General features: G+C 40.8%; 1 protein-coding gene across 1 annotated transcript in view; it reads left to right on the top strand.

Moving 5' to 3' along the window:
- The window catches only part of USP6NL (USP6 N-terminal like), a 193,689-nt gene extending 173,198 nt beyond the window's left edge, over window positions 1-20,491 (top strand). Inside the window, exon 16 of the mRNA XM_054726458.1 lies at window positions 18,570-20,491. Within this exon, the coding sequence (XP_054582433.1) occupies window positions 18,570-19,969 (1,400 nt within the window). The 3' untranslated portion in view covers window positions 19,970-20,491. The remainder of the gene's footprint in view (window positions 1-18,569) is intronic.
- The last annotated feature ends 4,099 nt before the right edge of the window (window positions 20,492-24,590 follow it).

Genomic DNA, 24,590 nt, shown 5'->3' with positions numbered 1-24,590 from the left:
CAGTGAGTTGGCCATCTTTTCATGTGCTTATTGGTCATCTATACTTTTTTTTTTTTCTTTTGGAGAAATATTTATTCAAGTCTTTGCCCACTTTTGAATTAGGTTATTTATTCTATTGTTGTTGAGTTTTAGGAGTTCTCTCTCTATTCTGGTTATTAATTCCCTTATCAAATATGTGATTTGCAAATATTTTCTCTCATTCTATGGGTTGATTTTTTTACTCTGTTGATATTGTTTTTGGATGCACAAAATTTTTAATGTTTATGAAGTCCAATTTGTTTTTTCTTTTATTGTCTGTGCCTTTGGTGTGGTACTCAAGAAATCATTGCCAAATCCAATGATGTAAAGCTCTTGCTCTCTGTTTTCTTCTAAGGGTTTTATAATTTTAGGAGGTTATACTTAGGTCTTTCATCTACTTTGAATTACTTTTTTTCATAGTGTTAGGTAAGGATCCAACTTCATTCTTATGCACGTACATAACCAATCTTCCCCAGCACCATTTGTTGAAAAGACTGTCCCTTTCCCATTGAATGGTCTTGGCATCCTTGTCAAAAATCATTTGACCATATAGGTGAAGATATACTTCTGAGTACTCCATTCCATTGATCTTAAAGTGGATGTCTTTATGCTAGTACCACACTGTTTTGATTAGTATAGCTTTGTAGTAAGTGTTGAAATCAGAAAATGTGAGTCCTCCAGCTTTTCAAGATTATTTTAATCATTTGGGGTCTCTTGAGAGTCCATATAAATTTTAGGATGGTTTTTCTAGTTCTGCATAAAATGTCACTAATGTATTGATAGATATTGCATTAAATTTTTAGATTACTTTGTATAGTATTGACATCTTAACAATATTAGTCTTCTAATCCATGAACGTGGGATGTATTTTCATTTATTTATGTCTTAGCTAGTCTCTTTTAGCAGTGGTCTATAGTTTTCATTGAACAAGTCTTTCACCTCTTTGGTTGAGTTAATTCCTAAGTATTTTATTATTTTGATGCTATTGTGAATGGAATTGTTTTGTAATTTTTCTTTCAGATAGCTTATTATTAGTGTATAGAAATACAACTGATTTTTGTGTGTTTACTTTGTATCCTGCCACTTTGCTGAACTCATTTATTAATGTGTATGGAATCTTTAGGGTTGTCTATACATAAGATGCTATCATCCATGAACAGAAATAATTTTACTTCTTTTTTTCCAATTTGAATGCCTTCTCCCCTTCCCTCCCCGCTTTTCTTGCCTACATGCTCTGGCTAGAATTTCTGGTACTCTGTTGATTACAAGTGGTGAGCATAGGCATCCCTTTCTTTTTACTGATCTTAGAGGAAAAGCTTTCAGTCTTTTACCGTGAATATGTTTGTTGTGGGTTTTTAATTATATTGAGGTAGCTTCCTTCTATTCCTCATTTGTTGAGTGTTTTTTTATCATGAGTTTTAAATTTTGTCGAACACTTTTTCTGCGTCAATTGAGATAATCATCTTCCCGCCCCCCTCCCTTCATTTTTTTAATGTGGTATTTTTGATTGATCAGTTTTTATATGATGAACTATTGCATTCCAGGAATGCATTCCACTTGGTCATGGTATGTAATCCTTCTACTATGTTGCTCAACTCAGTTTGCTAGTATTTTGTGGTGGAGTTTTGTATCAGTGTTCTTAAGGGATATTGTTGTGTAGTTTTCTTGTATCTTTGTTTGGATTTGTTGTCAGGATAACTCTGGTTTCATAGAATGTGCCTAATTTGTAAATTAAACTTTATCATAGCTATATATATATATATATATATATATATATATATATATATATGAAAAAAACATTGTGTATGTAGGGTTCAGTACTATCTGCAGTTTCAGGCATTCACTTGGAGGTCTTGGAACGTATTCCCCATGGATAGGAGAGACTTCTATATTTTCTTAGAAAGTTGTTCACTTCTAGTTTCTGAATGTATTTGTATAAGATTTTGCAAAAAACTTTTCAAACATATACAAAAGTAGAAAAAATGTTAAAGAATCCCTTTCTCCATTTATTCATCATCCAGCTTATTGAACAATTTTAAAGTGAAAATAAAGACAACATAGATCTCAAATATGATCTATAAACAGTTGCATATTAGAATTTTTTTCAGTAGTACCCAAAACTATCTTAGTTATTTTTCTCAACCAGGATTTAACCAAGGACCTTACTTTATTTTTGTTTGATCTGCTTCCTGTGTCTCTTCATATGCAACAGTCTCTTCCTCTTCTTCTTTCTCACTTCCCACTCCTACCTTTATTTTTCTCTTTTTTCAACGACACCTTGTTGAAGAAATCAGTCCTATTATCTTGTGGAATTTCCAATTTTTCTTTCCTATGGTCATTTAACTCATTCTTCTAGCCTCTGTATTTCTATAGGAAGTTAAATGTAGAGGTTTAATTAGACTCAGGTTAAAAAGGAGGCACATAAAGACTAGTTTTATAAATAATAGTGACATTCATTTTGAACCCTGGGTAAAAGGTGGTGATAACCAAAGCTCTTATTTTACAAATAAGGTTTTTTTAAATTACAAAACTTTTAGCAAGTAATCTAGTCATAATGTTTTGACACTGTACAGTATCCAGTTTTCTTTTAATCTTTCCTTTGATGTTTTTACTTTTCATTGGTGATTCTTGTCTAAAAATATTTTGTTAGAGGCTGTAAAATAGTAATTTTCCAATTTGATTATTTCTTTTACATTTATCAGAATATTGTCTTCTGTAACAAAGAGCTTTCTCTCCATCAACTGGGGCTCTCTGGTCATTTTAAAACTAAAGGCCCGATGGACAAAATTCATGCAAGGGTAGGCCTTTGCAGCCCCGGGTGCCTCACGGCCCCGCCCCCCACCTGCACCCACCTTGGCACCACACACCCCTGGTTCCCTGGTTCCCCGGTTCTGCAGATCCCCCCACTCGATTGCGCCGCAGAGAGTGGCCTGGGCCTCCCTCTTTGGGGTGATCGCAGAGCCCCCTGATTGATCGCCCTGCTGGTTGGTGGCCTGGGCCTCCCTTTGCAGGGCAATCATGGGATGATGGCGCCCCCCCCACCCCCGCACCCCCCCCCCCCCCTCCGACCAATCCCATCGCACCCTCCTTGGCTAGCCTGGCGCCAGTGCATGTCATAGCGTGGTGGTCTGAAAGGTCATCCAGACAGTCGTTCTGCTGTTTGGTAGTTAAGTCAATTTGCATATTATGCCTTTATTATAGATGTGTTTCCTACTAAAAAGGCAGAATAAATGCTTGTTTTTTCTTTGTCAATTTTCAAAATTAGGAGTTGATGTTCTAGATTATATTCCATGGCAACAAATGACCTTTTCATTTGCTTTCTCATTGTGAATTAGTGGAATTTGATTTATCCTAAATGTTTCAATCAGATATAATTATTATTGTTTTATTGCTCAAGTTGTTCTACATTTGGTCATTGGGATCTCCCTTAAACTGATTTCTGTGTCCTTTTGACCCAACACTAGTAGTCTTTGAATACTTCTTTGCTTTCATGTGCAGCAAGATATCTCTGGCTTATCCTAAAAATCCCCGTGCCTTGGAAAGCGTCGCAGTAAAAAAAAAAAAAAAAAAAAAATCCCGTTCCTCAGTTTTATTGCACAAATAATACACAAATATTACCCACATATGAACTCTAGACAATCGTTGAAGTATGCTGAGTGATGTATGAAGGCTTTCCATTACTTCATTATACTTGTGATCTTTCCTTCAAAGGAAACTACTGGCCAGCAGTTTGGGGCATATTCTAGATCAGAGGTCGGCAAACTCATTAGTCAACAGAGCCAAATATCAACAGCACAACGATTGAAATTTCTTTTGAGAGCCAAATTTTTTAAACTTCAACTTCTTCTAACACCACTTCTTCAAAATAGACTCGCCCAGGCCGTGGTATTTTGTGGAAGAGCCATACTCAAGGGGCCAAAGAGCCGCATGTGGCTTGTGAACCGCAGTTTGCCAACCACAGTTCTAGACCTTTTCATACATTTACATAAATGAATGTAGCTTTTTTGTAGATGGCTTTTATCAACAAATGTTCCATTCTATTCCTAATTTGCTGACACTTTATCCTTATGTCACTATTTGTGTTTTTAGTCTTCATTTATTATGAGTGTATCAAGCCTTTCCTTTTTTTTTTTTTTTTTAAATTTCTTTATTGATTAAGGTGTCACATATTTTTCCTCATCCCCCCATTCCCATCCCACCCCTCTCCCCACGCATGCCCCAATCCCCTGTTGAACTTAACCATTGGATAGGCTTATATGCATGCATACAGGTCCTTTGGTTGAACTCTCCCCCTCCCCCCACCCTCCCCTTACCCTCCCCTATCCTCCCTCTGAGGCCCGATAGTCCGATCGATGCCTCCTTGCTTCTGGTTCTGTTCTTGTTCCTCAGTCTATGTTGTTCATCATTTCCTCTAGATGAACGAGATCATATGTCACTAGATATATACTAATAAGAACTGAATGTGAGACGAGCAATAATATTTATGCTGACAGGCAAATGAATCAATCTGTAGCGAGCTTCCCCCTGAACCAACAGTTCTTTTGAGACCCAATTTCGATGTCCAGTAGTTCCTTATGTGTACATGTCAGCACTGACGCCTCAGCTCTGGATGGTGGACAAATGTTGGTAATGGAGGTCCGACTCCCTCTGGTTTGGTCTCGGCCGAACCCAGGGGCACGGCGTCACCTGGACTAAGGGGCACGTGGCCTCACCCATACCCAAGGGGCGCGTGGTCTCACCCGGGCCTGGGACCCAGCCTCACCCGGATGTATCCAGGGGCGCACGGCCTCACCTGGACCCAGGATCTGGCTTCACCCGTACCCAGGGACGCTTGGCCTCTCCCAGACCCAGGGGCATGTGGCCTCACCCGGGCTTAGTTGCACAAGGCCTCACCTGGATCCAGGGACACATGGTCTCTCCCGGATCCAGGGACGCTTGGCCTCTCCCAGACCCAGGGCCACTTGGGCTCACCCGGGCCTAGGTGCACAAGGCCTCACCCGGATCCAGGGACACATGGTCTCACCCGGACCCAGGGACGCTTGGCCTCTCCCAGACCCAGGGCCACTTGGGCTCACCCGGGCCTAGGTGCACGAGGCCTCACCCGGATCCAGGGACACATGGTCTCACCCGAACCCAGGGATGCTTGGCCTCTCCCAGACCCAGGGCCACTTGGGCTCACCCGGGCCTAGGTGCACGAGGCCTCACCCGGATCCAGGGACACATGGTCTCACCCGGACCCAGGGACGCTTGGCCTCTCCCCGACCCAGGGCCACTTGGGCTCACCCGGGCCTAGGTGCACGAGGCCTCACCCGGATCCAGGGACACATGGTCTCACCCAGACCCAGGAACGTTTGGCCACTCCCAGACCCAGGGCCACTTGGGCTCACCCGGGCCTAGGTGCACGAGGCCTCACCCGGATCCAGGGACACATGGTCACACCCGGACCCAGGGACGCTTAGCCTCTCCCAGACCCAGGGGCACGTGGCCTCACCCGGGCCTAGGTTCACGAGGCCTCATCCGGATCCAGGGATGCATGGTCTCACCCGGACCCAGGGACGCTTGGCCTCTCCCAGACCCAGGGCCACTTGGGCTCACCCGGGCCTAGGTGCACGAGGCCTCACCCGGATCCTGGGACACATGGTCTCACCCGGACCCAGGGATGCTTGGCCTCTCCCAGACCCAGGGCCACTTGGGCTCACCCGGGCCTAGGTGCACGAGGCCTCACCCGGATCCAGGGACACATGGTCTCACCCGGACCCAGGGACGCTTGGCCTCTCCCCGACCCAGGGCCACTTGGGCTCACCCGGGCCTAGGTGCACGAGGCCTCACCCGGATCCAGGGAAGCATGGTCTCACCCGGACCCAGGGACGCTTGGCCTCTCCCAGACCCAGGGCCACTTGGGCTCACCCGGGCCTAGGTGCACGAGGCCTCACCCGGATCCAGGGAAGCATGGTCTCACCCGGACCCAGGGACGCTTGGCCTCTCCCAGACCCAGGGCCACTTGGGCTCACCCGGGCCTAGGTGCACGAGGCCTCACCCGGATCCAGGGACACATGGTCTCACCCGGACCCAGGGACGCTTGGCCTCTCCCAGACCCAGGGCCACTTGGGCTCACCCGGGCCTAGGTGCACGAGGCCTCATCCGGATCCAGGGACGCATGGTCTCACCCGGACCCAGGGACGCTTGGCCTCTCCCAGACCCAGGGCCACTTGGGCTCACCCGGGCCTAGGTGCACGAGGCCTCATCCGGATCCAGGGACGCATGGTCTCACCCGGACCCAGGGACGTCAAGCCTTTCCTTTATATTGCTAATCTGACTTCAACCATTTCTGTTCTGTTTTCTTTTATTTTCCTGTTTTATTGACTAATTCTATAATGCTCTTCTTTTTGGCCTCTAGTAATAAACATCTATAAGTAGATATAATGTTTTAGCTCTCCATCCCTTCATGTGAATCAACTATGAAAACATCAATTTAAATAAAAGTACTTTTGACAAGTGAAGTATTAAAATGACTCAGATGGTTTCTTGCATACCCCACTAGCTAGTGATTATTTGGACAGAAATATCCCTCTATTCTCATCAGCTATCTTCTATTCAAATAAAGCCATTGGCAGAGATTTTTGTCACTTAAGGAAGCCATTCTGATTAGAAAGCCTCTGTAGATCTACTATGGCTGTCAATTTGGCCCCCATTTATAGCTTTTGACCTATATAGAACAATTGAGAGAGACTTTTTCTGAGAATAATTGAGAGAGCCATTTTAAAGTTTATCTTTTATTTTAGATATCAGAAAATAGGAAACTGAAGGAACCATTTTAAGAAAGAAAACATTTTATTGCTTTTAGCTCTGGGACCTGTCCATGTTTTTCTAGAGTAATTTGGGAATTTTATTCTCTTTATCAAGAGAAAAACTTTTCCAGCTTCAGCATTGCATTGTTTTCTTGTTTTTGTTTTTGTTTTTGGTGGTGTCAGTCCAGATTTTTTACTGGAACATGGGAAGGAAACGTTCTTTTTTGCGAAGCCCCAGCAGGGCTTTGTGTGGGTTACAGTGGAGTTCTTTGTGGCTCACTTCCAGATAACTGCTGTTTTTCACTTTCTCCCCTCTGCCTCTACAACCATTCATTTCCTTTTTCCTCCACGGGTTCCTTTTCCTGGGCTGGTCTTTTCAATGGCCTGTAGGAGGCTGTGTTCTTTCCTTCTTCTCATTCTGTGCACCGTCCCAGGTGCTTTCATCATTTCCCTAGTTAGCAGTCACTTCAAAGACTTCCAGCTCGGAACCTCCACCCAGATCTTTGTACTAGAACTTCTGAGCTCCAGGCTCATTTAACTGATCCCATAAATGGGCACTTTCACCCACCTGCCCCTCCGATACTTCAAACTTAATGTCTAAATCCCTACCGCACCTCCAACTTTTCCCATTTGCCTCTGCATTTCCTATCAATGTACAGTACTCAATATTCACTCATCCTCTTAGTTATCCAAAATCTCCTTCTCCCTGCTGCCCTCACCACTGGCTCTCCATTTAGCTATTGCATATAGTTGCCAAGTTCTATGTTTCTTTTTCTTTTATTTTTTAAAATATATCTTGATTGATTTCAGAGAGTAAGGGAGAGGAAGAGAGAGATAGAAACATCAATGATGAGAAAGAATCATTGATCTGCTGCCTCCTGCACACCCCACAGTGGGAATTAAGCCTACAACCCGAACCTGTGTCCTGACCAGGAATCAAACCCTAACCTCTTGGTCCATAGGTAGACACTCAACCACTGAACCACTCCAGCCTGGCTGTTTCTTTTGATTTTTAATATCTCTCATTCCCTTCCTACCAGAGTCCCATTGGCTACACTGGAAGCCCTGGTGCCAGTGTTGCTTACGTCCTTGCTGAACCAGAATGATCTTGTAGAACATCCAGCCCTCTGAGGCTTCAGTGCTTATTGGAATAAATCCAAACTCCTTAGTTTGATGTATAAGACTCCCTTGGCCTGCTTGTTTTCCTACTTCCACCCATCCCACCTCCCGGCCACTTTTTTAAAATTATTTATTATTGAAAGTATTACGTATGTCCCCTTTTACCTCGTTGTCCTCTCCCAGCCCCGCCCCCCCTGGCCCTCCAGCCCAGGCCTTCAGCCCCTATTGTCTGTGTCCATTGGTTATGTTTATATGCATACAAGTTCTTTTCTTTATCTCATACCCTCCTCCCTCTCCCTCAGACTCTCCCCTCCCTTCCCTCTGAGGTTTGACGGTCTGTTTGATGCTGCTATGTTTCTGGGTCTATTTTTGTTCATCAGTTTATGTTGTTCATTATATTCTGCAATTGAGTGAGATCATGTGATACTTACCTTTCTCTGACTGGCTTATTTCACTTAGCATAATGCTCCATCCATGCTGTTGCAAATGGTAAGAGTTCTTTCTTTTTTTATAGCAGTATAGTATTCCATTGTGTAGATGTGCCACAGTTTTTTAATCCACTCATCTGCTAATGGGCACTTAGGCTGTTTCCAAATCTTAGCTGTTGTAGAATGCACTGCTATCAACATAGGGGTGCATATATTCTTTCTGATTGGTGTTTCTGGTTTCTTGAGATATTCCTGCTGCTGGCCACTTTTAAAGAGTAATAGTAACAGCAAATTTTTGAGTCTTATAATAGAGTTCCTTGCAAAATGCTTTCTTTACATATACATTTCAGTTATTTTTTTCAGCAGCCCTTTGGAATAAGTTATTTGTCAATGTAAGTTTGTTTGTTTTTTAATATCCCCAAGGATAATTTTCCATACACAGCATTATATAGGTTTGTAAAATTAGTATTTTGCTTACTGATGTTCTTTAAATTTATTAATTCAGCTTACAAACATTTTCTCATATGTTGCAAAGTTTTTTACTACCATTTCAAAAATAAAAGGCAAAGGACAGAAGGCATTACTGAAGTTTTTTGAAGTGATGGAATCCTGATAGAATACACACACACACACACACAGAGATAAGTCAATTTTATTGTAAGTTTATAAAGGAGAAACCTCTGTCCCACTTTTTGAGTGTTTGAGTGTGTTTTCACTTTTAGTTGTTTATATAATGGAAACCAGTGTTAGTCACATATGTCCAACAATTTTTATGTATGTGTATGTGAATTGAAATGCTAGGAAACACAAAGTACAGATTTTTAAAATAATTTTTTCACAAAAATCTACTGAATTTATGTGGTATTAAACAGGTATATAAATGATAAATGTGTTTAAATAATTGTCTTCTTTCTGCTTCCCTTATATTTTAGATTTAATATGATGGAGCGGGGGGAGTACAGTCCATAAGCCTAACTACAATAATTTTTTTTTAACTTTTAAAATAACCTAGCAATAATTTAGAAAGCAGACTGTACTCTTTTGATCACCAGTTATGAGGCAATAATAGTGTTTGAATTGTATATTCTTTTGGCTGATGGTATATTAAAAGGAATTTTGTGGCAGTAATTTAAAACTCAGTTGGACTTTATATTTGATCTGGAAAGGAATGAGATGCCTCTCTCAGGGTAATTTTCCTGACAGTGGCCCCCACCATTTCTTGTTGAAAACTGTTAGAAGAGTCGGAATATATATATATATATATACACACACACACACACACACACACACACACAGTCTCCTATTGTTGAAATTTAAAAGTAAAATGTTGCTCACAAGAAAGAGCACTTAGAGCACTTTCCTGTAATTGTATGTCTCCTTGGGTGCAAAAACCTGTCAATGCCTTCTGAGGCAATTAATCTTCAAGGCTTGTAGTTGAGTGTGCTGTCCACTAGGTGGTGACAGAGACTGAATAAAATCAAAGATGGACCAGCCTGGAGGGACTCTTTCCCTTATATTTTTAAGGATGGTTAGCGTATTCTTTTTGTTGACTTAAAAAACCTACTAAATATTATTGCCTTTATTCTTAAATATATCAAGTTATATCTCCCTTTTTTAGTAGAATATCATAATTGTTGGCACTGGCATAAAAATACCACTTATATGATGACAACAGCAGCGAAAAATATCATTAATGTGATATTTTCACAAAAACATTCCCTATTGTATCTGATGAGAATTGCGGTGCTTTCCTACCCTTTAAGGAGTAGGGCAGTAATTCTTCATTTAAACTCCTGTGGTTTGTGAGGAAGAAGGAAAGAATAAAATTTTAGGAATGGAGCTATTATGGGGTGAACAAAACAATACTATGCCTATTGAAAAGAAGTCTAGAATGAAAGTATGGATAACAAATATTAATACTTATTGCCTATTTTTAGTCACCTGTTTTGACAACAGTTATTCTTCAGTCTTTCAGTGTACTCAATTGCTTAGGGGTGAAAGGAGAGTTAACACAAAGGCCAAGTGCAGCAGTGTGTGTGTGTGTGTGTAGGTTATGATAGATCTAGGAAGAGGCTGTACAATAATGTTTAATGCTTATTTGGATCTATGTCTGTGGGGAAAAAAGGCAGAGAACATTTACTAGCATATGAAAATATTGCAGGTGATGGCATTTGTCCTCACAGGATCTATGCCGTATATCTTCAGCTCAGTGAAAGTTGAATAATTAATCTCCAAAAGAATCGCCTTTATAACAAAGTCAAGTAGATTGTCTTCCTAATTTCATATTTGCAAAGGTCAGATTGCCCGGGCACAGAGTCCTTGAGTTTGGTACTGCTATTGGAGTTCAGAGGCCTCTGGCCCGCCCAGTGTAACATGAGCAAGTCCCCACTCAGACTTGGGAGTTACAACCTGCTCTCAGACGGGAGAAGCTTCCTCATAGGTTCCCTGTGGCCATTTCCACTTTCGGCCTTCCCGATCCCCATTGCTGTCTGCTTTCCTTTCGGTCATTTCCATTATTCACCTACCACAATCGCCCACTCTTATCCTCTTTCTCTTTTTCCCCTCTTTTCTTCTCTGCTCACTTCTTTCCACCACTTTTCATTCCTCCTCATCTTTTGAGAGACACAGTTCTCCACAAATGAGGTTGTCCTGAGGGTCCCTCAGGGCCTTTGCTGAAGTGCCAACAACGTATGTAGATTTTGCACTGTTCAGAGGTGTTGGGTCAGTTATGAGAGTAACTTGTACATGGCATAACCCAACAGTGTTATCAGTCAACAAATATTTATGGAAGATAGATGTCAATACGGGATCCTGAGCCATGAATTAGTTCCTCTTGTTAGTCTTTAGTCTGCTCCCTGGTCACAAATCATTATAGAAAGTAGATGTGAAATTAAGCAAATCCCAGCACATTGGTCTGGCCCTCACCCCTATCATGTATTACCGCCTAGCCTAACTGGCGTTACTGTCTTTAAAAAGGGGAGGAATTGGGTTGTTTTTTTAAATGTTTTTATTGATTTTTTTTTTAAGAGAAAGAGGAAGCGAGAGGGATAGAGAGATAGAAACATTGATGAGAGAGTGGAACATCTATCAGCTGCTTCTTGCACACCCTTTACTGGGGACTGAGCCCACAACCTGGGCATGTGTCCTGACTGGGACCTCTTAGTTCATGAGTCGATGCTCAACCACTGAGCACCCCAGCCGGGCAGAATTGGGGTTTTTAAGCACTTAAATTTTAGGAGGCTCTTTCTTACATTGTTGTCGACTGCCTCTTTTCAAATGGTTTTATCTTCTTCTGTGCTTATTGAAAATCTTCATGGGGGCAAAGGACCATACTCTTTAAATGTCTTTATACATTTGAGGTACCCACCCTGTACCTCTTACAGAGTTCTGGTTCCTAACAAGAGATTGACATTTAGAAAGTAATTAGATACAGTGTCATTTTGTTTGCACTGAACTTTTTTTTCCTCCAAACCCTGCTATACCTAGTTTCTTGGCTATGCAGATCTTGGGTATTTGTAACGATTCTGTTTGTGTAGTGTATGTATGAACAATGTGTCATTACTATAATGCATATTTACTATATGCCAATGGACATTTTGTCAACACCTTACACACAATTCTGTTATTATTGTAGATATTATAGGAAAGTGTACAAAAAGTCACTTTAAGTAGGTTTTTGTCTACTAGGCAAGGGAAATGTATTGCATGAAATAACTTTAAGATGCTGCCTTTTGGATATTTTAGGACAGTGGCAGATTTTTCCCCCAATGTGGATTTTGGCCTCTTGCCTATTCAGTAAATGGAACATGTTAAATTTTTCTTGTTATTCTAATATGGTGTGTAGATGCATAGAATATTAATGTCTCGTCCTCAGAGAAGTTTCTCTGTTGACTTGAATATAAAGTAGTGTTAAGTAAAAGGTAAATAATTTTCTTACCGTTTATATTGAAAAATTAAATCTCCCACTTGGGTATGATGCATACCTTTCCCTTTTGTTTCATGCATGAAATTACCACCTCAGTCTCTCCATTACTTCCTTCTCAATTCTTCTATTGCTTGTCCTGAGAAATACATGCATATCCTACATTTTACTATGTGTCCTGTTAGTTTTTATTGATGTGTGCCTTTTATGTATCTAAAATATTTCAGAATGAAAAGCCTGTGGATATTAGAATAGGAACAGTGTGTGAAATGGTATTATTTTTCCCAAAGATGTTCAGTTTTCTTCCTTAGTCTTCTTTCCTCCCCCACTTTCTTCCTTCCATTCCCACTGTAAAGTGTTTTTCAGAACCTCTTTTCACTCATTGGCTCCTTTTTATACCCTATTTTATTTTGCTTCAGTTAGTCCAAACCTAGAATATTGCTTAAATTCTGAGTACCACATTTACAAGGATGCCCTTTTATTTTCATCAGTGTCAATAAGTAGCTAGAGCTGATGTCTATGGAAAATGCTTATGGAAGCCAACCCCAGACTGACTGTTTTAGCAATAAGTTGATGACTAGAAAACGACATACAGGAATCTGCAAAGTAATGGAACTCTAGTTACCCTTGTAGATGTGGTACCGCTTACATCCACCTTCCACATTTGTTCTGTTCAGTTGCCTCTTTGATGTGGTATGTAAAATAAGTTTTAATTACTATAGTTGTGGACATTGAAAATGTGCTAGGACTATAAAAGCAGATGATCATAAATAATAAAATATGCAGCATGTTACTAACAGAAAAAAAGCAATCCATAAAATGTGTGCTTAATAAAGCAAGTCATCAGCTTTCAGATCTAGGATGTAGACCCAAGGGTCGTATCTTAGTCGGTTCAGGCTGCTATAACAAAATGCCACGGACTGGGTGGCTTAAACAATGGAAATTTATTCTTGCACAATTCTGGAGGCTTGGAAGTCCAAGACGAAAGTGTTGGTAGGGTTGGATTCTTCTTTCTTTTGCTTTAAATGGCCATCTTCACATGGTTGTCTCTGTTTCTTTCTGTGTCCTAATGGCCTCTTCTTATAAGGACATGAATCATATTGGATTCAAGGCCCACTCTGGTGACTTCATTTAACCTTACTTACCTCAGTAAAGGCCTTTCTTCCAAATGCAGTCACATTCTGAGTTACCAGGGATTACCAGTTCAGCGTACGAATTCGGAGGACACAGAATTCAGTCTGTAACAATGAGGTGGTTTTAGGCACAGACCCTGCTGAAGAAGAGGAAAAGCACAAATTTGTTCTCAGGTGAATCATCCCCAACTCTAGTGCCCAGTCCACCCCACAGGACCCAGGCTGTGCAGCTCTTTCCTGAGGCCACCCCGTGCCAGGCACTGTCCAGGACTCCACACATTAGTCAGAGAACAGCCTTCCTTCCTCTTAGGTGTCGCCTCGCTCTGTGTACTTGAGAAGGGGTGATGGCAAAAGGAGATGGCTGTCCCCACGAGGTCCAGCACTCCCTTTCTGACCACTTCTCCAACTGGGTGCTCCTCCCTGCTCTGCCAGGGCCTCTCCTCACCCCACTATTGACCACAACTCAGAGGAAGCTGAGGCTGCAGTCGCTGTGGTGCAACATGGCTACTTTTTAGAAGCCTTTGCAGAGGGGGAGGTGAACACTGGGCAGATCACACCTCTCTTTGAGGCCCTATCTGTACTCCACTCTGAGTGTGTTGGTATGTTAGTTCCATCATGAGGTCTCTGCCCTTGTGACCTAATTACCTTCCAAAGCCCCTCCTACAAATGCCATTACATTACGGTTACACTGAGAATTCAATATATGAATTCGGGGGTGGAGGTGGGCCACAGACATTCAGTCTACAGTAGTTAGCTAGTCGTTGAAAAATCCATTTCCAAGTGGATTTGGTTTCATGAGTTGTGAATTGACACAGATGGGAAAACAGTCTCTGAGTAGCCACAGTCTGGACTAAGAGAAGCTTTCACTAGCCTCCTGAGTTCTAGGGAGTACACAGGCCAGTTGCAACAGCAGTTCCTTTTATTTTTTTCTTAACAATACTGCTATGGAGAATTTAAAAATATACATTTGAAATTATTTCCTATGCACGAGGCTCTCTGCAGGCTGCTAAAGGCCACTGAGTGCTGGAGAAGCGGGGCGGCTACAGGGCCCAGCCTGAAGGTCACTACAGCTGATCCAGTTTTGTCCCCGGAGCAGCGCATCTGCAGGCACGAATTAACCACTCTCTGGGTGCCACCGTCTTCCTTTTCTTTTTAATGGTTAGTTTTTCATCGGGTTCCCACACACCAACCTGAAAAGGGTGTTTTGATGATTGGTATTATTATCTGAAGGAATATCAACCAGCCAATGATGTAGCCAGTCACATAACTGAGTTGCATGCCCTTAGAAAATGATCAGAGTGAAGACTAAACGAAAATTCATAGATTCAGTTTTTCTATTACATAGGTCTTTATATCTTGATAATTTGTGTTTGTTGGGGTCAGTTGCCTGTAGGGAAGAAGGAATTCATATGTTTATTGGGAACTAATGAATCATTATTTGTTGAGCTGATAAAAACATTTTGGGGACACTAAATAGATTTTAATTTTTATTGTTAGTTTTTAGCCAAAGAGACTGAATAACTACTTGTGAAAGTTCTTGACTTGACTGCCTTTGAGTCAACTCTCTTGCCCCGATTCCAGTATTTCCTATGAGACTAGTCAGAGCTGAACCGAAATACTTCGGGTAATTTTACATGCAGCATTCATGAACAAAGGAAACTTTTCCCAGTGACAAGCATTTTAAAATTCGAGCTATCACTTGTAATCATTTGTCACACGTCATAAAATGTCTTCATTATGAAAAGACACAGAACAATTTGGTATGCCTACTGTTCCTGAGTAGTACCTGTCTGTTGTTGCTGTCTTTTTTTTTTAATATATTTTTATAGATTCAGAGAGGAAGGGAGAGGAAAAGAGAGAAACATCAATGATGAGAATCATTGATTGGATGCCTCCTGCACGCCGCCTATTAGGGATTGAGCCTGCATGTGCCCTGACCTCCTGGTTTATAGGTAGATGCTCAACCACTGAGCTGTTAACTGTCTTTAAACCAGGAGCCATGCCTCACCCCACTCATCACTCACGGGTCACACCTAGCACAAGAGCAAGTGTCTGTGCTCTACCTTAAAGCATATCCTAGCGCAGCCTCGCCTCACTGCTTCCCTCACACTTAGTGTAAAGAGAGGAGGCTCTGGAATCAGCTCTGGGTTTGAATTCTTCGTCTGTCACTAGCTAGCTATGAGCCCTTGGGCAAGGTCACGCCTGCCTCGGTTTTCTCACTATAAAATGAGAACAGTAGTAGTGAGCTATGTCATATGCCTATTGCTGATACTGTATGTATAGCTTTTGAGCAGTGTTGACATATAAGGGCTCAATGAGTGTTAGCTATTACTGTTATTTTCATTAATTATTATACAATCTAAATCCAACTCAACTTTCAAAGTGACTTTATAAGATAGACATCAGATCATGTTACTCTCCTGCTGAAAAGCCTTCAGTAGTTTATAGTAAACTCAGAAAAAGAAAAAAAAATCCAGAGTTCTTACTGTGGTCTTCAAAGCCCTGTGTGATGTGACTCTTCCATTCCTCCAACCTTGTCCCCAGCCATTCGCCACCTGGCACAGGGCACCTTTGTTCCCGCCGGCACTCCTCCCTGCTCTGCCCTGCCACACCCAGATCACTGTGCTTGCCTTGTCCTGGTGCTGTTCTCACAGCCCTGCACAACCAGCACAGCAGCTCCATAGGACGGGGCTTCACCCTGTGGTTTTGTTTGTGCATCGCCAGCAACGAGTGTGCCTGGCCCATAGTAGTTGCTCTATAGCTCTTTGTTGAATGGGTGAATGAATGAAACAAACTATTCCCAATCCTAATCCTTTGTGTGCTTTCACATATATGAAATAAAGACCTTGCACAAATATTGTCAAAGTAAAGTTAAATTTGGTTAAAACCATTCCCAAGTTTCTCTGGAATTTAATGAACATGGCAGAGTGGAAGAAAACAGTGACCCAGGGTGAAAATGCTGGGTCCTGGTTCTCATTCTGTTCCTGCCACTAAGGATCACTTGGCTTCTCTGAGACTGCTTTCCTGTCTATAAAATGCAGGCAGGGTTGGGAATCTCCGAGAAGCTGCCCCGCTGAGGGAAGTGGGAAAGAGGGTGAGGGGAGGCACCTGAGCCCCTCCACTTCAACTGAAGCAGCGTTACTTATATTTCCTTTATATGCTGGGGTTTCATATGAAATTTGGTTTGAAAAAAGTCTGTTTCTTAAAAACCACCGAATTAGAAGAGCACCAAGGTTATTTTTAGCTTAATTGATTCTGGCAGCTTTCCTATTTAAAGGATATTGTTTCTTCACCTTCTCTGCACCCTCCCCTCCCAAAGGAAAGCTCATTGAATATTTTTTCAAATGTCTTAAAGAAAATTAAGATATGTGGTAAATAACAAAATTGTCCTCATCAAGAAATGAACTACATGAAAACAAAGACGGGGTCTGCCTACTCACTACTAATGTATTCATTGCTTAGCACAGTCCCAAAGCAGAGCTAACTCAATAAATATTTGTTAGATGGACGGACAACAAGTGGATATTTGAAGTGAGCAGCAACTTATTTTTAAGGGAGAATATATTTTGTAATAATTGGTGAAAAACGTATCTTAAATCATAGAATTTTTACAAGTTGTTTTTCAAGATGATATTTATTGAATGTTGATATTGTAATAGATCATGTTTACACAGTGTCTGCTAAATGGCAAATTTTTACACCTTCCTTTAATTCCTCATTCATTTCTAATGTTAGTTATTTAAAACATAAAACTCTCAATCCAAGATGGTGGCAGAGTAGATGGAAGCTACACTCATCTTCCAGGACCAAACTGAAATATAGAACTATCATCCTGAATAACCAACTGAAGACTAGCTGAAGAGAGATCTTATAACCAAGAATTTACAGAAGAGGTCACAGCGAGACTGGGATAAGCACAGAATTAATGAACTCCTAAGATAGCAGCAGAAAAGAATAGACAAGGAGCTTGCTAGATTCCAACAAAGGCTACCAAGAAACCTTACGAAGTTGCAGGTGACTTGGAGAAGTTCCTACATAAACTTCAACCTGAAGCTCAAGTTGATGGAGAATTTCTGGCATCACTGTCATCATCAACAACACAGAAGACTGCAGCTTTGAGGAAGGAGAGCACTGAGAGAAACCAGAAATAGGCTGGGTTTAAGAATATTGTCTACAAAATAAAATCCTACATAATAAAAGTGTAATATGCAAATCGACCAAACGGCGGAACGACCAGTCACTATGATGTGCACTGACCACCAAGGGGCAGACACGCAATGCAGGAGCTGCCCCCTGGTGGTTAGTGTGCTCCCACAGAGGGAGCACTGCTCAGCCAGAAGCCCTGAGCCAGGCTCAGGGCTGGCAAGCACAGCAGAGGTAGTGGGAGCCTCTCCCACCTACACGGCAGCGCTAAGGATGTCCGAATGCCGGCTTACTCCCGACCTGCAAGAGGGCGCAGGCCAGGCTGAGGGGCCTCCCTCCTCCCCTTCTCCCCCTCCCCCTGACCCCCAGTGCATGGATTTCATGCATCGGGCCTCTAGTAAAATATAAAACTAAAAGTGATTTCCTCCTTTTTTCTTTCTTTCTTTTTTTCTCTAAAGTAGGATCCTCTTAGAATATTAGCTTTAAAATAGAGTACTATTTCTTTTTCGCAGTAATATGGCGAAAGGTGCTTAATAATAAACTGTGGACAACTTTAGATCACAGTTGGCTTTTAAATTTGGCAGATCTGCTTGAAGTTGATAAGAAAAGTTTTACTGAGATTTCAAAGCTGTATTAAGTCGAGGTAAGTTAAAGTGAAGGTGTTGGTAAGACATTGAACAGCAGGATTGTTTTAGGAATATAAATGAGACTATCAGCCTTGCATTCTTAAAAAAAAAAAAGCATGTAACAGTATGTCTTAACAAAATATAAGAATCATGTGTTACACATAAAGTTATAAAATATTCCTACCTGCACATTGCCTAATCTTATTACATTTTGAATTTTGGTGTGTTTTACTATCAGTCTCTCTAAAAAGTGCGTCTCTTGTAACTGTAATTCTGTGTGTATGTGTATGAGTGCACATATGAAAAGTATACAATTATTCATAGCATGGTTCTTATATTTGGTACTGTTTACTCATGTGTTAATGTTACTCATAAATATATCTTTCCTTTAGGTAAAGAGGATGAATTTCCAAAGAAACCTTTGGGACAGCTTCCACCTGAACCTCAATCTGCTGGCATTAGTCACCTGAGCAATGGACAAAGTGTTGGCAGATCAAGTCCCCATAAGATCAGAAGAGAGAGTGGCTCATCACCTCACAAAAAGCCCGAGCATTCCCCTCACCATCAAGGCAGAATTGGTACACCAGAAAGAGCGAGGCAGCCAAGACGGGCATCAGTGGAAGAGGACAGTAAAAAGCTTAAAGATGAAGCAGACTTTCAAAGAAAACCTTCATCAGGTCCACAAGACAATGTTAGGCAATATGACCATGCATCTGCTAACCAAAATAGCAATGCTCTTTCAAATATCAGGAAGGAATTTGTGCCCAAATGGAATAAACCATCAGATGTTTCAGCCACTGAAAGAACTGCCAGATATGCCACTGAAGGCAAAAGTCGATTCGCGCACCCCACGCTTACAGTCACCATCCCGAGTTCTGCTGATCCTCGGGTGTCAAATGCAAGGCAGAAGATGAAGGTCTGGGATGCCGATGAAGGGAAACGGGGCTCGAATGCATCACAGTATGATAATGTACCAGAAAATGAAAATGGCCCGTCTGTTGAAGAGGCACTAGAAAGGGCTTATTCTCATAGTCCAAGGAATATTGTTTACACACACAGTCCGAGGAAGCATCCTGAGCCAACTTCTAGTCCATCAAAAGTATCAAACAAGTTTACTTTTAAAATACAGCCTGTAAGTTATGCAAAATATCCAGCTCAGCTAGATGGAGAAGATCGAGGGCCCGTGCACCCCCCATCTTACAGCAATCCCCCTATTTACCATGGAAATTCTCCAAAGCACATCCCCACTACTAACAGCAGCTTTGTGTCTCCACAGTTTAGCCATCGGGCTCAAATGAATCCTTCCAGGAGACCTCATGATTCCACTCTTTCCATCAATGTTTCTCCAGAGAAATCTCACAGCCGTCCAGCTCCTCTTGTCCTACCATCTAGTCGCATAGAAGTTCTTCCCATTGATATTGGTGCTGGGGGATATTCAGGGTCACCAAAGAATGGAAAATTCATCATTCCTCCAGTGGATTATTTGCCAGATAACAGAAAATGGTCGGAAGTCAGTTACACATTCAGACCTGAGATGCCTGAACAGTCATGGACTCGGGATGCTAACCGTAGCCACTTAAGCAATTTAACAAAATATTCTGCCTTTCAGCATGTACCCTTTCAGGACCATAGCCTCCCCCCAGTTTCCGTGGATGGTCCAGTGCGGTATAGAACTTCCCCGGCTTTAGAAGATGCCAGCTCCTCTGGGTATCAGTATTCAAGGCCCTCGGCTCCAGCGTATCACTACAGAAACCGGGATGGACTTTCTATTCAAGAATCAGTATTGCTGTGAGAATTCATCTATACTTGCTGAAGATGAGAATAGAAATCTCCCAGAATCTACATTGCTATGTTTGTAATTGCCAAAGCAGTATTTTATACCATTGTAAACAACTCGCACAATTCTCATGTATATTAGTAATAAGAATAGATGGGAGTGTTTTCATCCCCACGTAGATGCTGCTTAAGATGAGCATTTTAATTGCATCATCACCGAATCTATTAATTTACCGTGGAAACATAGCAATAGCATTTAGGGATGCATACAAAATAAATTTATTACTCAGTTCCATTTATAACTTCTCAAAACCTAAACACTTTTACTCTATTAGTCCATTTTACTTTGAGTAATGTTACAAAGCACTGAAAAACTCTATGAATACTAGACATTTTTAAGGCTCTATGTAGAGTATGTGTCTTTAAGTAGATATAGACATCTATACATACACACTTCAACACAGAACTAATGAAACATTAAAAAACCTGCTATAATCTAGATCCATGGAATAATTTATTCTCCTTTTTTTCTTTAACTGGTCTTTTAGTCAAGTCCCCCCACCCCCTCATATTTTTAACCCAGATCCTAAATTGACTTAAGGGTTTGCCTTGAGGTGATTAATTCAGATCTCATAGGATACTCATTTTCGGTTGCCATTTTCTTTCAATCTGAAAATTAAAGACATTGGAGAGAAAGTCTAACCACTTAATGGTGCTTAAAAATTGTGGCAGTGAAAGTAAGTTGAAGGCCACAGGTGCAGGTATCCGTGTGTCCAGAGGTGCAGGCTCAGTGTATCCGTGGGCACCTGTGCCCTTGGCCTGGCCTGCTTGCAAAGCTCAGAGCAGAATGTTCCTGCCAGATGTGAAGGAAATGCTGTGGCCCAGGCTGCAGCTCTCCTGTGGGTGCCAGTGGGAGAGGAGGCAAGTTCCCATGGGGCAGCAGAACGCACTCCCAGAAATTCCTTTGAAAGCAGGATTAGCAATATTATTGCTTCTGCCCCTCATATCCTGCAGGGCCTCACTACAAAGGGCTGGGTGGTCCTTTACATGATCTTTTTCCTGGCACTCTTTTCTTTCAAGAACATAGTCAGTGGATATTGCCACCGCCGCTTAGGCCATTAAATTACCAGCATGTACAATTGTAAAAATGATCTGAATTATGGCCTTTTCTTTTTTAATAGTGTGATTTTCATAATTTCAAAAATATGTTTCTTTTTCAGGGACAAAAATTTAGGTCCATGTTAAAAAAAATTAGCAGTGTCTTTTAAAATATTCTATTTACACTACAGTTACCAAAACACTGACCAAGTTTGGAGCATGCCAAGAAAATAGGACTTTGTGTTTAATTGGAGAGCTTGTTTTCAACATTATTTGGCTCACGTTTGAACAATAGAGTGGAAAACCTAATGTTGAGGGTTCTTCTCATTGCAAGTTGTGGCTTTAAGCTTTCAAGGTACAGAAGTATGTCTTTTTAAATGAAAGTAACATTTGTTTAGCTAGTGAATGTGACAATAATTTTTATGTATATAATGAGTCTAATGTAATTTTAATCATCTTGGTAATGATGTTATTAAATGACAAAACAAATGCAGTGTATTAGCAGGTGAGCACTACACGGAAGCTCAGATGAAATCCTGACATCACTGGGCTCTCGATTCAGATCACGTGAAGCTTAGACATAAATGTATGTAAAAATGTAGCTGAGGACATTAATTCTAATTTTTAAACCATGATTCTGTGACTTGTAATAAATCAAGCTGTACAATTTAGTTCATGATAGCAGCATCTGAGCTGCTCCAAAATTATATATCAACAGTGGTAAATACTGTAGATTTATATATATATATGTATGTATGCAAAATATGTATACACACACTATTTTCTTATGTCATCTATGACATTTTTTATCTGTATACTTTTTTTGATGTGATTGTTTTTAACATGCTAAAAGTAATACATATATTTTGTTTTGTGTCTTTTATGTGCTTTTTTTCATATGGCAGAAGTGCTGCATCCCTGAGCCCTCTAAAGCTAACTCGCTTCTAATTGAGTAGATACTGCCAGTGTTTGCGGACATGGCTTTATATACTCGAGTTCAATGTTACATGCATATTAATTTCCAGTAGTACTGTGTTTAGAATTATAGAGCCTTTCCTTTGTTTTATGTAATCTGCCATTATTAATAGCAATAAGGGATTATTTATAGTCTTCCCCATTATAATGTATAGCTATGGTAGGTTTTCATGTAGGAAGATTTAATTTGAAGTTGTTTTGCCACCATACAATTTCACGCTTTCAGATTTATCTTTCACTAAAGATAAATAATGAAATAATGATAAAATATGAAATAATATTGGTAAAGTGGGTTAAAATATATTTATGAAAAACATATTTGGTAAGAATTTTTATGGTGTGGAGACTGATTTTACTCTGTAACTGCATGTACTTGGTGTAAATGTTTTGCTAAAGTCTTCATAGTAGTTTTGCCTAAAACACTAAGCACTTTGGTATAGTTTTTATTTTCTTAATATTTAGTTCGAAAGGTTAAAAAAACTAGACCCAGAGTCTCAAAGGGTTGTTAAACTTTGACTCTTTCCGGTGCTTATGTTTTTTAATAGTTTTTTTTTGTTTTGTTTTTTTTAATGACAGCTTTTTAAAGCTGGGAGATATATGTAAAATCAGATATCAATTGTAGGGAGGAAAAGAATATTTTTCTGCCTACCTTTCTAGGTTCTCTGGCCAGGCCCTGTTAATTGGACTGACAAAAGACAGGTGAACAAGAGAAAAACAAGTTTATTGACATCTGCATCCTGCACTCAAATGGGAGGATCCAGTGATGGGTGTCTAAGAAGGGCAGGTGTGGGTCTAGGTACCTCACTTAGTGGGGAAGGGAAAGGGAGAAAGGCACTTGTGGAAAAGTAAATGACTTTTTGGAAAATAAATAGGCCTTTTGGAAATAAACAAGAGATATGATAGTTTGTGACAAGTTTGGGTGTGGTGCCAGAAGAGATGAGAATTGCCCAGGGAGGGGATTTATGACTATTGAGTTCTTTGGGGAGGTTCTGCTTTAGACAGATAAGGGATTTCGGGAACTCAAATGCCTTCAGCTCAAAACCTTTCTTATGCCAAAGTGGCATATTTTGGGGTAGCATGTCCTGATACCCTCAGCATGGAGAAGAAAAATGGATGTTTACAGAATGATAGTTTTAACTTTTTTCATTTTAAGAAGATTTTATGTCATACTTAGTGTAACTTTAAAATTGAGTTTCATGCCTACAGTTATCTTAAGATCTCTCTCTCAGGACCTACTATAATTCAGGCACAAAAACAGTACCTCCTCAATACTTGGCTGAGATCTCTTTTATTTTCATGATTAGAGCAAAACATGCCATGTCCAGAAATAGGGATTTATTTACAACAGACCCAGCCTTAATCTTACGGAAATATTAGTGCTCTCAATTACCTTTTATACTCGCACTTTATTTTAGTGTGCACTTAATTGTGGGTTAAGACTATGGTTTTGAGATCTGGTTTTGTTGTTTTGTTTTAACTGTCCTTTAATGGATTGTAAATGTCCATTTCTAATATGGATATTAATGCTTATGGACAAGGTGATTTTAATAAGTCAAACTTTACTTTTATAATCAAGGGATTGTGATTAGGAAGAAGGGTTCTGTTTAAAATGTATTTATGATTTGTACCTTCAGAAAGAGTTTCAGTTAACCATAAATCTAAGGATAAGTGTCACCATTTTATAGATAAGAACACTGAGAAAGGAGCAAATTTTAGATTTCATAGGAGTGGATCTTGACCCCTGCTGTTCTTTAGAATTTTCAGGGGAACTTTTAAAAAATCTTTTCCTTGGTTCCTACCCTAGGCCCCTTAAATCAGAATGGCTGGGGTGGATCCCAGGTATCAGGTAATTCTATTTTCCTCCATTCTGTCAGTTAAGCTATTTCCAAAAATCCCTCTAAAGTTGATTGTCTTATATTCTCACTATGAGTTGTCTCAAAAATTTTTAACAGGTCAGTTTGAGTAAGTTAGGAAAAATTCCACTGGGAAGATGAACATTATCAGGAATCTGTAAGTTTTGATGAACTGACAGTGGTGGAAAGTATAAATGTCTTCCGATGGAAAGTAGCATGACCCTGTAATGTCTCTCACTAGGGCTGGCAACAGTTATACAAAATAGCTAGTGCCTTGTTAAGATTCCCATTTCCCTAGACAACCTCTCGTTTTCATTAAGTGACATGCTAAACAAGGGCCTATGTTGTCTGGAAGCCTGCGTGCTTTTCCTGAGGGGCTGAGAAAATGCTTCTTAGTCCCTTGACCCGTCAGCACTTCATTGAGCACAGTGGACTAGCTGTCCTAGGGACTCGTATTTCAGTATGAGAGACGTGTTTGATAATCCCTGTCTCCAGTCAGTGTTGGAGACCCGCGCAGGTGATTCTTACAGGCACAGAAGGCCACCCATCAGAAGGATTGGGGAAGCTTGTCGGGGAGTTGCCTCAGCTGAGCCTGAGAGGATTCTTGAGAGGACCGAAAATAGGGAGGGAAAGGCGGCATTTCTCCCCAGGTGGCATGAGCAACTGCAGGGTCTGTGGGGGAAAGTTTGCCACTTGGATGTGTGGGTGTGG

The sequence above is a fragment of the Eptesicus fuscus genome, chromosome 2 (genome assembly GCF_027574615.1).
Source record: "Eptesicus fuscus isolate TK198812 chromosome 2, DD_ASM_mEF_20220401, whole genome shotgun sequence".
In the NCBI taxonomy this organism is placed as follows: domain Eukaryota; kingdom Metazoa; phylum Chordata; class Mammalia; order Chiroptera; family Vespertilionidae; genus Eptesicus; species Eptesicus fuscus.
Note: the sequence above shows the minus strand (reverse complement) of the source record. Positions and strands in the feature narration are given on the sequence as shown.